Consider the following 17,116-nt stretch of genomic DNA (forward strand, 5'->3'; position numbering starts at 1 on the left):
CCTTAGTATCAAAGAGGGATGGAGGGAGGGTAAACAAACAACAAACAACCACTAACACAATTTTATGAAGAAACTCAGACATTTTGGAAATTCATTTTTAAGGCTATGATTTAAACAGTTGTTCTCAACCTGGGGGTCGGGACCCCTTTGGAGGTCAAATGACCGTTTCAAAAGGGTCACCTAAGACCATGGGAAAAGACAAATTCCCATGATGTTAGGAACTAAAGCTTCTATTCTGGCGCCTTGGAACATATTTTTACAATCCAATCAATCAGGTGTTTGCAGTGGGAGTGTCCTCTGACCTTACTGCCAATCAGCTTAAAGTTTTGTTGGGAGAATTGGCACTAGACTTATGGTTGGGGGTCATCACAACATGAGGAACTGTATTAAAAGGCCGCGCCATTAGAAAGGTTGAGAACCACTGGTTTAAAACATTTTGACACCAGGAAAACACCAGGAAAAGTTTTGCTAATAGAGCAAAGTAATGGAGATCAGATTAAAATTAAATTGTGCTTAATACTGCAATAGTTTAGATAGGTTTTGTAAAGTACATTAGAGTCACTAAACCAACAATATGATTAATCACCAAAAATGGTAAGTGATTTTCCTATATGTCTTAGAACTCTGGCCAAAATGAGTAAGGCCTGAGGCATTACCACTCACCTCTTTGTCTCTGAGGTTGGACACCAATCTTTGGGATCAGGGAAACAAAATTTTGGAATGACCTTTAGTCTTTCTTCAGTGTCCTTAGACTGACGAAAAGGATGGTCAGACTGCAAATAGAAAAAAAATAATTGCCAGGCTGTCAAACAAATAAAACCAGGCTAACATTTTCCTCTGTAAAGATTGACCTAAATTAGATGCAGAGACAGTGACTATGTTTCAACGGTATCTGGAAGCTGTGGGCAGTAATTTATCCAAGAATCTTGCAAGACACCCACCAAGTTTTTAAATTAAACATATGATTTAAATAATAAAAATGGAATGCTGCCATCTGCTAGGCAAACCATCTGCCTCTAGAATTTATTTTGAAAAAGGATTCTCTGCATCACACAGGCCCTACATGGTGGGGAGAAAATGGCAGTTGTTGCAATTCAGTTTGGAAATTTTTCTGATGTGCCAGATCAGAAATTGGTTATGACCTATAAAGCCCTTCATGGCACCGGGCCAGGTTATCTCCGGGACCACCTTCTGCCGCACGAATCCCAACGACCAATTAGGTCCCACAGAGTTGGCCTTCTCCGGGTCCCGTCAACTAAACAATGTCGTTTGGCAGGACCCAGGGGAAGAGCCTTCTCTGTGGCGGCCCCGGCCCTCTGGAACCAACTCCTCCCAGAGATTAGAATAGCCCCCACCCTTCTTGCCTTTCGCAAGCTTCTTAAAACCCACCTTTGTCATCAGGCATGGGGGAATTAAGATATTCTTTCCCCTTAGGCTTCCACAATTTATGTATGGTACGTTTGTATGTATGATTGGTTTTAAAATAAGGGTTTTTAGCTTCTTTAGTATTGGATTGTCGCACGTTGTTTTTATTACTGTTGTTAGCCGCCCCGAGTCTACGGAGAGGGGCGGCATACAAATCCAATAAAATGAAATGAAATGAAAAATGAGATCTATTGAGACTATCATTTTATGAATGGGCAACCACTCGAGGCAGCCATTTTGTGCATATAATTTTTCAGAGTATCATTCCCCTACACTAAAAGAGGATGAAAATTTGGATGTGTCTTATACAGTACTCCAAATGAAGCTTTTTTGAAGCTTTTTCCCCCCAACCCTAACGAGGTGCTAACAATCTTCCCAGCTCTTCTTAGCGTGCAGGCTTGTTTTTATTCCTACTCCCTCTGAAATAAGGTTTTTTCAGGTGCTAACAATCTTTCCGGTTTTCAAGATTTTTTTTCATTCATTCATTTTTTCATCCCTAAGAAGCTTGTTTTCATTGCTACTCTCTCTGAAAAAGGTTTATTTCAGCCCTAACCAGGGGATAAAATAATGTGCTGAAGCTGAACAAACTAAGGACGCTAGCCAGATGAATGTCTGGTAGGTAGATTTTTCCCCCTATTTTCCTCCCCCCCAAACTAAAGTGCGTCTTATACTCCAAAGAATACAGTATTCACAATTCATTGTCAACATTCCAAATATAACTACCAATATATTCTGATTCTTGAATGATATAAAGCCTCGACCTTTTTTTGCCTCCTGACTATTCATTCTAGGTCTTGGGCTAGTTTTCACAGCAAAAGTCTATGGAGATTTTCAGCCAGTCACTCAAGTCAAATATCTTGTCTCAAAGATGTTTTTCTCATTGTCCTTGGCTGAGAAGGGGAAGGAGAATAGAAGGATCTCCTGTTAGAATTAATCCCTTCATTCCCTCCACCAGCATCATCACCACCCTTAAGCCAGAACTGATGAAGGTTCTTGAATGAGAAGCAAAACTTGGTCTTCTTCCTCAAGGGAGAAAAAAAACCCAACCCATAGTCCAGTTGCCTTTTGGGGAAAAAAGCATCTTTGAAGACTACTTTTTACAGTGTGTATTTTTTTAAAAGCAGAACTTTCTAAAGAGTAACAAGTTTCAGATATTTCTTAGCTTTAAAGCATGATTCCTTTTGGATGTTTTCTTTCACTACATGGTCTATTCAAGCAAGTGACTGGCAGACTGTTTGAAAACAGAATTATTTCAGGAACTGGTGGAAGTCTGTAATAATGGTGCTCATGTTATATAATCACTGCTCCATAATCATTAAAGTTTCTTGCTAGATCCCAGTCTGAAAGACCCTTCTGTGCAAATGTTACTAACAAACTACAAAGCATTTCCTAGGCAGAAAACAACAAATGGGCTGGCAAAATGCCATCATGCATTTGGTCAACAGTGACAAAAATAAAGAGTGCAACAACCCTGTGACTTTGTGAATCATTGCTCACTGCACTTCTGAGCAACGTAGGCCAGTGCTGTTTTGGTATCAGTAGCAGAATCCCAGCGACCAGTTAGGACCCACAGAGTTGGCCTTCTCCAGGTCCCGTCGACTAAACAATGTCATTTGGCGGGACCCAGGGGAAGAGTCTTCTCTGTGGCGGTCCCGACCCTCTGGAACCAACTCCCCCCAGAGATCAGAATTGCCCCCACCCTCCTCGCCTTTCATAAGCTCCTTAAAACCCATCTCTGTCGTCAGGCATGGGGGAACTGAGATATGCCCTTCCCCTCTAGTCCTATACAATTTATGCATGGTATGTTTGTGTGTATGTTTGGTTTTTTAAATTAGGGTTTTTAAAATTATTTTAAATACAGTGGTACCTCAAGATACGAACCCCTCGTCTTACGAACAACTCGTGATACGAACCCGGGGTTCAGAAAAATTTTGCCTCTTCTTACGAACTTTTTTTGAGTTACGAACCGGTGTTCGGAGACTGTTGGGAAGCCGCGCGGCTGTTTTAAAAGGTGACAGCCGGGCGGCGGGGCTTCCCAGAAGCCTCCCGAACGCCGGTTCGTAACTCGAACAAAGTTCGTAAGAAGAGGCAAAATTTTGCTGAGCCTCAGGTTCGGTTCGGGAGGTTGCTGGGAAGCCCCCCAGGCCGGCTGCGACCTTTTAAAACACCCGCGCCGCTTCGCAGCTGTCTCCTGAAGCCGAACGCGGAAGTTCGGCTTTAGCGTTCGGCTTCAGGAGACAGCTGCAAAGCGGCGCGGGTGTTTTAAAAGGTCGCAGCCGGCCTGGGGGGCTTACCAGCACCCCCCCAGGCCGACTGCGACCTTTTAAAACACCTGCGCTGCTTCGCAGCTGTCTCCCGAAGCCGAACGCGGAAGTTCGGCTTTAGCGTTCGGCTTCGGGAGACAGCTGCGAAGCGGCGCGGCTGTTTTAAAAGGTCGCAGCCGGCCTGGGGGGCTTGCCAGCACCCCCCGAACCCTGAAGCCGGGTTCGGGGGGGTGCTGGGAAGCCCCCCAGGCCGGCTGTCACCTTTTAAAACAGCCGCGCGGCTTCCCAGCAGTCGCCGAAAGCCGTTTTTTTGCGGGGGGTTTTTTGGTTGCACGGATTAATTGACTTTACATTGTTTCCTATGGGAAACAATGTTTCATCTTACGAACCTTTCGTCTTACGAACCTCCTCCTTGCACCAATTAAGTTCGTATCATGAGGTATTACTGTATTAGATTTGTTATATGTTGTTTCACTATTGTTGTTAGCCGCCCCGAGTCTGTGGAGAGGGGCGGCATACAAATCTAATAAATGAATAAAATACATAAATAAATTAAATCAGCACAATTTTGGAATTATTGTTGTTTAATTGTATTTCATTCTGCATCTGAGTCTACTACTAGCTACACAACACAAAAAACTAGTGTATGTTTTCCCCCCAAAAAACAGGGTGCAAACCATTTTGCAGTCCATCAGAATCTGCAGAAGGAATGAGTCCTCCCCCCGCCTACCACGTTGGTGTCACATGTATATTTGATGATTGCTTTTTTTTTTTCCAAAAAAAATGGTGGTGGGAGAAAAGGAAACAAATGCAGGAAATTCTGTCCTCAACCCATTGTTCTTTTTTTCCAAATAATTCCCTCCCTCAAACTTCTTCCCCTCATTCACTGCAATCTAAATATATACATCCAAGGATGCAAATGTGCACGTAGAAGGTTTAAATCTGTCCAAGACCTGTGATTGTTATCAGATTTTAGAATGATGCTATCAGAAATTGTTACTAAATTGTAATTCAGAAGGTAATAGAGGACAGAGACATTATTATTATTGTTGTTGTTGTTGTTATTTATTTATTTATTTTATTTATTTATTTATTTTAGACTTGTATGCCGCCCTTCTCCGAAGATTTGTATCACCAGAGAATTATCTAGTTAACTCTAAATGGATTCAGATAATCTTAAATGTAAATAAAGGTGGGTTTTTTCCCCAAGGCTAACCATTACTCTTTTGAATCTAGCTGCTAGCATCCTTATTCAAAGGACAAATTTCACCACTTAGGCTCAGAAAAAAACTGCACCTCCACTGTTTCACCACTTAGGCTCAGAAAAAAACTGCACCTCCACTGTAAGCCCCAGAAAACTATTCTATGAAATCTTACTCTTTTGCTTGAGGTTGAGATCATACAGACAAGATGGTGAAAACATGCAGTGAAACATGGTTAATGCATAAGACTTTTCTGCTGATCACAGCACAGATAATACGGCTGTGGACAAAAACCCAACCACTGTATAAACATTCCACCTCACCTAAACCTGTGTTTCCCAGCTTCCAGATGTGCAGATTTCACTTCCCACAGTTTACAGCAATAGTCATGGGAATTGAAATCTACAGATCTGGAAGCTGTCCAGGTTGGGAAACACTGATCTATACTTATACACAGTCAAGGCAGACAGAGCACCAATTTACTTATTTCTTAGCGTCTGAATCGAGAAAGACTGCGGGACTTCTCATTGAGAATCCATGAACAACTAAATCCGCAACACGTTCTCTTGCAACGTGGCATTTTCAGCATCCAGAAACAGACCGAATCAATGGAAGCACAGCTCAGCAAAGGCACAGTGCTCATCTTGTGTTTGCTCTGTCAGTGCGTAGGCTCAGTTTTAACGGGAGTGAAAGTTCCATTCCACCTGGCCAACCAAAAGCACCTACATTTAATTTTGTGGGAGCATGGATAGAAGTAAACAGACACCAACCTTACATGGAAACTGTTGTATAACCTGTGGGGTATATGTTGCCTCTGATGGCTTCTTCTGCAGAGATACCACAACGAACAGCTCAAAGAGCTGCTGCTCCTGGAACTCAATGAGATCTCGCTCCAATGTCTGGTAGTGTGGGTTTCGTTTGGACTGAGCCTGGACCTGCAGAAGACGCTTATGGCGACCTAGAGAAAACAAGCAGTTCTTCAGTTGCCCAATCTGGGGTGGGGAAATGGCATGGCTCCCATTCATCAGATAAGGGGACAGCAAAAATGGCTCTGCTATGGTTCAACAGCAGGTCAGTTTTCAGAGCTGCGTCCACAGCATAACTAAAAGTAATAGCTATGTTGCTGGAATTATAGTATTCCCGTGAGAAACTGTGGACAGCAATAACACCCCAACCCTCCAATAAAAAATAAACTCATACTAAATTAAGAAGCCACAAAGGCTAACTTGATCTCTGTCGTGGCACACTAACAGAAAGCCATTCATTCTAAACGCACGTAATGCTTTAAGAAGCGTTGTGAAAGTTATGAAAATTGCAGTGGCGAAGACTTCATGGACAAATGAATAGCTGCATGTTAAGTGTCTCCCTCTCTCTAGAGAAAATGCTGATCTGACCACCTTCACGAAACTGTGGAAGGAAGGAAGTGAGGAAAATAATCACGGCTTGCTTGGCACTATGCCTGTATTATTAACAGGGAATTGCTGTGTTAAGCTATATGCAAAGCTTAATTCTGACAATTTCCAGGCATGGCGAACAGGAAATGCTGGTGTGTCCAGGGCCATTGGTGCCAATTAGGACAGATGAGTCACGGTGCAGAGCCAGTTTGGAGCCTGCTGCTCTAGTTGATCTTCCTCCAGTGTTTACATGCTAAGGCCAAGCGTTGTATATAATTTCACTCCAGTTACTCCTTTTTCCCAGCGAAGGGCGTTTCGTAATATTGCAAGACAGACAGAGACATGACTGGGCTGCTTTAGCTTCAGTGAAAGAAAGAAAGAAAAGTTCTCAAGAGGCAGCACTGGAAATGATCAAAAGGGAAAACAGTTGACCCGGAAGCAGATGATTATTAGGTGCCAAGTTGTTTTCAAATCATTATTATTATGTTTATGGCATTATAAAATAAAGAAGGTCTCTAATTACAGCCCAGTGAAACTGCATGGTTCTTGCCAGGTAATCCTTTCCTTCCTGGGCAATCTATTTCCCTTCACCTGAACAAAAGACACAACTATCCTGAGAGCCTGTTGCCTATCCATTTTTTACACCCTTTCTCTTTTACATGCTAAGTCCAACTCTGCATTCGAGAATCAGCCTCGTTTAACTTTCCTTCAGCACTGCGGCCATGCTTGTTCCCATGCTCGCGGCAGAAACTAGCCATTGCTGGCAAGCTACAGCACATGAGACGTAGGGGGTCTCAAGAAGTTACAAGCCGTCTGAAACACTTAAGGCAGGGGTTTCAAACTGGCGGCTCGTGGGCCAGATGCCTGAGGCACAGGCTGTGCCCAGCCCAGCTCTATGAAAAAAATGTCACACGGCACAAAAGTGCCGCAGCAAGTTTGCCTACCGGAAGCAGCAGGCGCCGTTGTCCTATGCTGTTAAGACTTTTGAGGTAGTGTTCCCTCGATTTTCACGGGTTCGAACTTCACGAATAGCCTATACCACGGTTTTTAAAAAAATATTAATCAAAAAATACTTCATGTTTTTTCCCCCTATACCACGGTTTTTCCCACCTGATGACGTCATACGTCATCACCAAACTAATAGTTTTTGCAAATAAATAACAAAAAAATAATTATTATTAATAAGTAATTATGTTCATAAATATCAGGATCACTAAGTGTCTTATTCAATGGTGAGTACCAGTAATAATGGTGAGTAAATGGTTGTTAAGGGAATGGGAAATGGTAATTTAGGGGTCTAAAGTGATACTGTTCATAGCCAGAAATGGTGTATTTACTTCCGCATCTCTACTTCGCAGAAATTCGACTTTCGCGGGCGGTCTCGGAACGCATCCCCCGCGAAAATCGAGGGAACACTGTAGTCCCATACAAGAAGCACAACAACGAAGGCTGGCTTTACCTTTACTGTCAGGATGCATAAACAGAACCTTGCAAGAGGGAAAGCATTTCTCCCCTCCTTCCCTTTTACTCTCTGGAAAAGTAGGGAGGATCCCTTCTGAAACACTTCCCACACAGAGGTGAGTTCCTCCCAGTTTGCACCGGTTCTGTAGAACTGGTAGCAAACAGTTGGTGATGTCATGAGGATGTCACAGAACCGTTTTGTCAGTCTGTGGACACTGCCATTTTGGGGGGGATTTTTTTTAATTTTTGAGTGGGGGGGGAGGATTTTTTTCTGATTTTTTTTCTTCTTCTTAGCAGGTGTAGAAGCCAAGTTTCCGACACTGTGCCTATGCCACCATCTCCCAAAAAAAATTGGGGGGGGGGGAGAATTTGTGGCACTGCATAAAGTTAGAACCCACCCATGTCCCCACACCTCTTCTGTTTCTGTGGACTGTGGTATCTTTTGCACGGACGTTGTATAGTCTGAAGTTCTCGGCCTTGTCTCTCATGGTCATTAGCACAAACCATTACATGGGCCAACATCAAGAACCATAGTAGTCTTAACAAAATGATGTTAAATTTTGTGTCACTGTTGCAGGCTTTGGTAGACTATCACAAAAAACACTGCAGACCTATCAATCTTACCACTTATATTTATCCACTACTTAGCAGAACCAGATAAGCACCGCAACACGCTCTCCTTTTATGAAAACCACCTTTCAGACTTTGACATAATCATGTGTCCCTTCTCTTAGGGCAGTGTTTCCCAACCTTGGCAACTTGAAGATATTTGGACTTCAACTCCCAGAATTCCCCAGCCAGTGAATGCTGGCTGGGGAATACTGGGAGTTGAAGTCCAAATATCTTCAAGTTGCCAAGGGTGGGAAACACTGTCTTAGGGAAATGAAGAATGGCTTTAAAAAGAAGATATCTTGGCATTTTCTTGTTTTCTAAGTACCATTTAATTATTTAATATATTTATACTCTGCCAATGTTGCACAGAAGCTCAAGGCAGTCCATATAACACTCCTTAATCCTATTTTTCCACAACAATGTTGTGAGGTAAATTGGGTTGAGAGATAATGACTGACGTAAGGCCACCAGAAAGTTTGTAGAATCGGAGTGCACCATTCCTAGTCCAACTCCTTCATTACTACACTACATAAGCTTTTCGGGGTTCAAATGTGTTCTAGAGGAAAATACTACTACTCTACTACAAGTGCTATTAAATGTATGCAAAGCAACCATCTTCTCCTACTGACTTACATAATAATAATAATAATCTGCTGTTATATTGCAGCTAAAAATTAAGAATGATAAACAAGCTGCATTTCTAGCAAACCTTTTCTCTGACTGATTTCCTTCTCAAAGCAACTGTCATTAAATTTCTGAGGGACCCCAGGAGACCATAGCTTAAAAGTGATTAAAAATGTCGTGGTGGCACAGTGGTTAGAATGCAGTACTGAAGGCTACTTCTGCTAACTGACTGCTGCTTGCAATTTGGCAGTTCAAAATTCACTAGACGCAAGGATGATTCAGCCTTCCATCCCTCAGAGATTGGTAAAATGAAGACCCAGATTGTTGGGGGCAATATGCTGACTCTGTAAATCGCTTAGAGAGGGTTATAAAGCACTGTGAAGTGGTATATAAGTCTAGGTGCTATTGCTATTATCCTGAGTTCTAAACCCATCTATTCCTTCTCTCAATCATCCCAGTTCTTAATGGATTTCAAAAAATGGAGCCTTACAAAATTTTAAATGATCATAATGCAGCCATTCTGTCCAACAAATAGTGACCATTCCAATTATTCAATTATTCAAATAGAACTCAGTCTTAAAGTACCAGGTAGAATTTGCAAAGAACATGGACACTCTCAACAGTTTTATCTGGAAGGTATAATTATGCCACTTGACCTGTCTTAGGCCCAGTGATTCATTCACTCACTTTTTGTCAGATTCTCTGGTTCACTCTCATATCCACTGGTTTCACCTGAAATGACAAAAAGTTTCCTTCAGATTTTGCCAACTGGGTAGAACTGGAAATGTTGGACGCAATCTGACTGAGCAACCATCAATTGTGTTGGGAACAATTGTATGAACAGCAAAGACATATATTCAAAAGCATATCTATATATGTCTCAGGTATTAAATAAAACAAATCAAGCTCATTATACAATTCTGTGTCAGCACCTTCCCTATTATGCAATGCAAAGGACTGAGAGAAGATGCATCACCATCAATTGTTTAACATTACTAGGAAGTAGGCATCATTGATTTGCAAAATGTAGATTACACAAGTAGCCGTTGGCTCTAAGCTTATATTTCAGCACATGCAGAAGAGGGAAGTCATCTAAAACAGGAAGGACTATTGATAAGATATATACACCCACACAAAACACTACAATCTTCTCTTCTCATCTTACCAACAAAAAATCTATACCGTCCTAAAGAGGCAATAGGATAAAAAAGAGAAATCACAGATCACAATATTTCTCAAGGGAATTCTCAGAATTAACATTTATTTATTTATTCATTCATTTGTCCAATACACAAATACATAGGAAGAAAAATAGACATGTAGTAATATATATAAGGGTAAAGTGAACTTAGAGGAGAGGATATATGAAAGAAAGAAAATATATATGATAAGTGAGAGAAAGGAAAGACAATTGGACAGGGGACGAAAGGCACACCAGTGCACTTATGTACGCCCCTTACTGGCCTCTTAGGAACCTGGAGAGGTCAATTGTGGAGATTACTGAAAGGTCTCGTTTCAATGGTCCGCTTTACCCATGCCAACAAAGAAAGGATGTTGCGGACCCAATCAGCCATGGTGTTACGGGTGGCAGGGTCCAGAAAAAGAACTTTCCCTGCTGTCGCTTTTGCCCTTTGGAATCTCTTGTTCCCTGTAGTGAGGTCATCTCCAACCCACCTTACTTTCTGCAAGAATTTAAGACCTGGCTTCGCTAGTTGGCTTGGGATTCCAGTGGGAAAGCATGACAGTTGGGGGGGGGTGTTGATTGATTTAACATGAATTCCACTTCCTCCCACCCCCATCCTGCTCCCGATCTTCCCATCTTTTAGTTAGGGTGGGATTTTTATATTTTCGTAGTACAGTAATACCTCGTCTTACGAACTTAATTGGTTCCCGGAGGAGGTTCGTAAGGCGAAAAGTTCGTAAGACGAAACAATGTTTCCCACAGGAAACAATGTAAAGTCAATTAATGCGTGCAAGAAAACACCCCCCGCAAAAATGGCACTCCACTGGGCGCAGCCACCCGGCTGTCATCTTTTGAAACAGCCGGGGGCCTTCTCAGCAGCCTCCCGAAAGTCAAACCCGGAAGTTCGACAAAAGTTTGGCTTTGGTGTTCGGGTTCAGGAGGACGCCGAGAAGCCCCTCGGCTGTTTCAAAAGGTGACAGTCGGGCAGCAGGGCTTCTCGGTGGCCACCTGAACCTGAACTTTTGCCGAACTTCCGGGTTCGGCGTTCAGGCGGCGGGTTCGTAAGACGGAAAAAGTTCGGAAGAAGAGGCAAAAAATTTCCGAACCCCGGGTTCGTATCTTGGAAAGTTCATATGACGAGGGGTTCATATCATGAGGTACCACTGTATTTTATTCTGTATAGGTTTTATGTTCTGTGTAGGTTTTATATAGCTTTATTTTTTAATATTGTAAGACACCCAGAGTTATCCTGTGGTAACATGCCTGGGGTAAACTTATATCCATCCTAAGATAAAATATAGGAAATAGTATAAGGGCAGACTAGATGGATCATGAGGTCTTTTTCTGCCGTCAATCTTCTATGTTTCTAAGATTGGTGCCAAAAAAAAATAAAATAAAATAAAATCAATAAAATAACGTAAAAACAAATAAACAAATAATTAATTGGCCAGAAAAAAACTGCATTCAGCCCAGGATTTATACCTCTGACTGGAGAAAGTTCTTTTCCAGTTTGTACCACCAACTTCACCCGTTTCTTTCCTCGTCTAGAATCAAAGATCTCTTGTATCTTCAATACAAGCTGAAAACCAATAAGAAAGAAATCATCAAAAGGGACGATAAGATTCAGAGAAAGAAAAACTGCATTTTTATACATGGGCTAATATTAGAAAACACTACAGAGTTATAATAGAAGAACTGATGGGAACACAAATGCCTCACACAGAAAAGCTTACTATCATCTGCACAGTGCCAGTAATGTACAATGATCTTTAATCTGGATATCAAAAATATTCTAATCTATGATGAAAGCTAAATTGAACAAAACATGGATATAAATAGATTCCCTGGTGCTATGTGGTGAAGGCACTGCCTCCAAGCCTTACAGGGTTTGGTTTGGTTTTTATTTTTTTTTTGGTGCAGGCATAGTTTGAAGTAAAGAAGCCATTGTGCTCAGCTTGACCTTGCATCTACATCATTTAAAAAATATATATATTATGAAACTTATTTGCTACTAGGTTTTTTTCCAGGATTTTTGTTAACTTATCTAGATCAGTGTTTCCCAACCTTGGCCACGTGAAGGTATTTGGACTTCAACTCCCAGAATTCTGGGAGTTGAAGTCCAAATATCTTCATGTGGCCAAGGTTGGGAAACACTGATCTAGATAATAGCCTAGAACCGTGATGGTGGCACACAGAGCCATCACCCCAGCTCAGTGCCACTGCGCATTTGCGCATGCCTCCTGACGGCCAGCTGGTTTTCAAGTCTCTGCCATGCATGCGCCGAGAGTAGGGCACATGCGGGAGGGGTTCGCATGTGCATCCACAGGGTGGTGAGGCCCAGGAATTCACACACACATGCAGGGGGTCGTGCATTCATGCATAGGGGGGGCAGGGTGCACGTGGTGGGTCACATGGGGAATTGTGCACACATGCATAGGGGTGAGGTGCGCATGGGGATCGTGCATGCATGAATGTAGGGCGAGGCACCTGGGGAGGTCATGCTCCTATTGAATTATGGGTGTGCCAATAGACACGTTTGCTTTCGGCAAAAAGCTTAGCTATCACTGGCCTAGAACTTTGCCAGGCATTGTTCATTTATTTATTTTTATTTATTTTTATTTATTTATTTATTTATTTTGTCCAATACAAATTGAAAGTTAAGGAGAATAAAAACGTGTAGTAGTAAATATCAGGGAAGGGATAGAAGAAGAGATATGAGAATAGAATACATCAATGAAGAGTAGAGGAAGGATATATGGATGGGAGAAAAGATATATAAAATATAGGAGAGACAATTGGACAGGGGACGGAAGGCACACTAGTGCACTCATGCTCGCCCCTTACTGACCTCTAAGGAATCTGGAGAAGTCAACCATGGAAAGTCTAAGGGAAAATACAGTCAAGTTTGGAGTGGTTGATATTAAGTTTGAACCTGTTGCGTGCTCTTGTGTTATTGCGGTTGAAGCTGTCCCATTTACCAGCCAGGACCAATCCTACTTAGCTTCTGTGATCTGGCCAGATTAGCTAGATATTGCCATTGGCCCAGAAAGAAGGTAAAAAACAAGCTGTTAGATCAGTGATGGCGAACCAATGGCACGGGTGCCACAGGTGGCATATGGAGTCATATCTGCTGGCACGTGAGCTGTTGCCCTAGCTCAGCTCCAACATGGATTTGTGTGCCAGCCAGCTGATTTTTGCCTTCCAGAGAGCCTTGGGAGGGGGGATGTTTTTACCATTCCCAAGCTCTAAGGAAACCTTTGGAGCCTGGGGAGGGCGAAACACAAGCCTACTGGGCCTACCAGAAGTTAGGAAACAGGCCATTTCCAGCCTCCAGAGGGCCTCCAGGGAATGGGTGAAGATGTTTTCACCCGCCCCAGGCATTGAATTATGGGTGTGGACACTCGCGCATGTGCGATAGTGCCTGCGCACGCTCTTTCGGTACCTGAGGGAAAAAAAGGTTAGTCATAACTGTATAATTCTTAAGAACACTTTTTCTTGGATAGTTGGTTTCTACCATTTACAAAGAAACAGGCACATGTACAACTGTGGCGATGGTAAAATTCCCAACCCATCAAGCATCATGCGGTGTCAAGCGTCTCAGGCTATAGGCAGAAGAGAGAAAGATCTTTGCCACAGCATGTCTAGTCAAAACTTGCTGACGATCTCAGCTCCTGCTCAGCTACTTGCTATTTTAGACAATGGCATGCAGGCCAAGTTCACTCTTGCCCGGCTTCAAGAATGCATTCAGCATTCCAAAGCAAAAGGCAACAGGGTGGGGTCCAGTTATTCCCTGCACCACAAGTCATATAGGGAGACACCAGAGAGTTAGCAGGTAAACCGTTCTTAGTTCCAACTCTTTTCTTAACTATAGCAACCTAAGTAGAGTAAAAAAAAAAAGGGGGGGGAGAAAATATCAGAGATCCAGTCTGTTCTGACCTCAGAAAAAGTCTGAACTCATGCAAGAAATTCTGCAAGTCTTCCACTCTTTCCTTTATTTATTTATTTATTTATTTATTTATTTATTTATTTATTCGTTCATTCGTTCATTCGTTCATTCGCTCATTCACTTACTTACTTACTTACTTACTTACTTACTTACTTACTTACTTACTTACTTACTTACTTACTTACTTATTTGATTTTTATGCCGCCCTTCTCCTTAGACTCAGGGCGGCTTACAACATGTTAGCAATAGCACTTTTTAACAAAGCCAGCCTATTGCCCCCACAATCCAGGTCCTCATTTTACCCACCTCGGAAGGATGGAAGGCTGAGTCGACCTTGAGCCGGTGATGAGATTTGAACCGCTGACCTACAGATCTACAGTCAGCTTCAGCGGCCTGCAGTACAGCACTCTACCTGCTGCGCCACCGCGGCTCTTTTTTGCACTTCTTTTCCATTCCTCCCAATTTCCCCCCAGCCCTGGTTTAAATGATTGGTCTAAGAGCTTGTTCAGATTTTGGATGTCAAACATGAAAAAATGAAATGTATGGTACCATGTAAAAGAATATCAGGGAGCAGCGACTGATGCTTTCTGGAATACGTGCAGAGACTTTGGAAATGTGCATTCCCAATGTGCAAGTTTTAAGCTGACTCTTGCAAAGTCTGGTGCCTGCAATATTTGTAATGGCTTCAAGAATGCCTAGAAAATGCTGAGAGCCGAGTGCATGATGTCAAGGTGATGGAGAATACATTACTTTCCATGCTGGAATTGAATAAGAATGTTTGGCTTACTCGGGCGTTCTTCCAGCAATCGTAGCCAACTCCTATGAGTTCAGGATGAGAGAATAACATGCATTTCCTCTCTCAGTAAATTACTCTCACATTTCTGAATGTGGTTGGGGCGATCATTTTGTCTGAGAAATAATGCTCATAGGGGACTTCTTAATCATCCTTCGTGGCTCAATTTATCATCTTTGTATGCTCCACTCAATATTGATACATAATACATATCTGCTGGCTTTCCTTCTGTCCACCTATTCCCTCTGCCATAATGGAAATAAATTCTAACTAACAATGTGACTCTTTTTGCCTTCTGGCTTTGAGTAACCAGAAATGGGACTCTTTTTTTGCTCAAATTCTTAAGTAAACGTGATGTCTGATCATCTGCAGTTCTTTTCCTTTGCAATATTTCATGATTGTGAGATTCCTTAGAAGACAACGCATATGTAGATTATTAAAAATTACTAAATTACTAAGATTGGTTTTTAAAAATACTAATTGTAAAAGATTCCAGTTTTTTCAATGAACAGGGAGTTTACTTACTTACTTACTTACTTACTTACTTACTTACTTACTTACTTACTTACTTACTTACTTACAGTAGGTACAGACTGATCCAAATCTATACAACTCTAGATGATAACTGATGCTTCTCAGTTTTTCTATGTTCACCTTACTTGCACATCTCTGCTAATCATTCATCCAGAAGTACATCAGGAAATTACACTTAATTTTTACATAACAGCTTCATCTTTAAGGAACTGTTTCACAGCTTTAAAGTTCAGAACAGTTAAAAGTTAAAATCCTGAATCAGGAGTAAGGGAAAGAAGTCCAGGCAAAATAAAATGAACTCAAGGTCACTCCAATCAGTCTAAGTCAGTCTAATTTATAATAGGAGGGTGTGTTCCTGAGTTACACCTGGTGTAAATGGGAACTTAACTGTGTATTAACTATATATTGCTCAATATTTCCAGTGACATCTTCTTAGCAAATCTGCATGGTAATCTAAATATAGCAGGACAGGATGTCAAGATAACTTTTTAAAGATATAATTTCGGTTATTTTCCTACTCAGGTCTTTTTATATAATATTGTATACTGAATATTTATTTTGCTAGGATTATTTTGAATTCAGATTGAAAACATTTGAAATAACAATCCATTGTTATTGCAAGACCTTCTGGATACAGTGTGACAGCAGTTCTCAAGCTCCCATGTAATGTGATGGCAGCTCCCAAAATTTAGCTGGCTTGAACAATGGCCAGACAGGGAATTTTAAGAATTGCCATCCCACATAACTGGGGGCACTCAATTCAGAAAGACCAGTGTAGCTATGTCTCTGTTAAATTTGTACAGCCACCCTTCTCACGCTTGTGACTCTGGGTGGCAAGTATAATTAACACAGTTAAGAACTATAATAATATCTGATCATCTGATATTACCAACAACTCTTCACATTTAAATAATGCAGTACAGAATTATTTAAGAAAGCAATCACTTTTCATTAAAAAGGACAGGAATGTCCCAACCGAAAGCTGTCGACACAGGAAATAGAGAGAAGCTGGTATTTGCCCAGCAACTAATTATTGATATTTTGGCTCAATCCTTACCCGGGGGAGATTTTTTCTCTTCCTGCTTCCAGCATCTCCTGCTTTGAAGAACTTCCATTCGGTCAACGTAACAGGTAGTGTGGAATCTTTTGGCAACTTCCCGCGCAAACAGATCCGTGTGCTCTTTAGCTCCAAGGTTTTACGGTGAAAGAAGTGCGGTTTGTGGAGAAGCTAAAAAAGAAATGTGCAACCTTAGACTGTCTAATGTTCTGTTGGCTAGATTAAAAAGTTTTTTTAAAAAAAAAATTGCATAGATACAATCATCAAGTGGAGGACTTGAAAAGGTATCTTTTATACAGGCTAAACATAAGAATTTAAATTAAAAAGAGCAAATGAAGAATACACAATCAGATTTTAATATAAGCAACATATATGGTATGCCTATAGGAAGAAATGTGCAAGATAGATAAAAGAATGATAATTTTTTTTACAAACTCCAAACCTCCACAACTTTAACCTTAGACTTTCTATTGTTCTGTTGGCTAGATTAAAAAGTTTTTTAATTTTTTTTTGCATAGATACAATCATCAAGAGGTGGACTTGAAAAGGTATCTTTTATACAGGCTAAACATAAGAATTTAAATTAAAAAGAGCAAATGAGGAATACACAATCAGATTTTA

General features: G+C 41.4%; 1 protein-coding gene across 3 annotated transcripts in view; it reads right to left on the reverse strand.

Annotated features, from left to right (window-relative positions):
* DENND2C (DENN domain containing 2C) overlaps window positions 1-17,116 on the reverse strand; it is a 91,978-nt gene that overhangs the window by 20,928 nt on the left and 53,934 nt on the right. For all 3 annotated transcript variants that reach the window (XM_070745675.1, XM_070745678.1, XM_070745677.1), the window contains exons 5-9: window positions 16,496-16,666; window positions 11,648-11,744; window positions 9,670-9,714; window positions 5,662-5,849; window positions 664-773 (exon numbers count right to left, since the gene is read on the reverse strand). In XM_070745675.1, the coding sequence (XP_070601776.1) occupies window positions 664-773; window positions 5,662-5,849; window positions 9,670-9,714; window positions 11,648-11,744; window positions 16,496-16,666 (611 nt within the window). The remainder of the gene's footprint in view (window positions 1-663; window positions 774-5,661; window positions 5,850-9,669; window positions 9,715-11,647; window positions 11,745-16,495; window positions 16,667-17,116) is intronic.

The sequence above is a fragment of the Erythrolamprus reginae genome, chromosome 3, assembly GCF_031021105.1.
Source record: "Erythrolamprus reginae isolate rEryReg1 chromosome 3, rEryReg1.hap1, whole genome shotgun sequence".
Taxonomy (NCBI): Eukaryota; Metazoa; Chordata; class Lepidosauria; order Squamata; family Dipsadidae; genus Erythrolamprus; species Erythrolamprus reginae.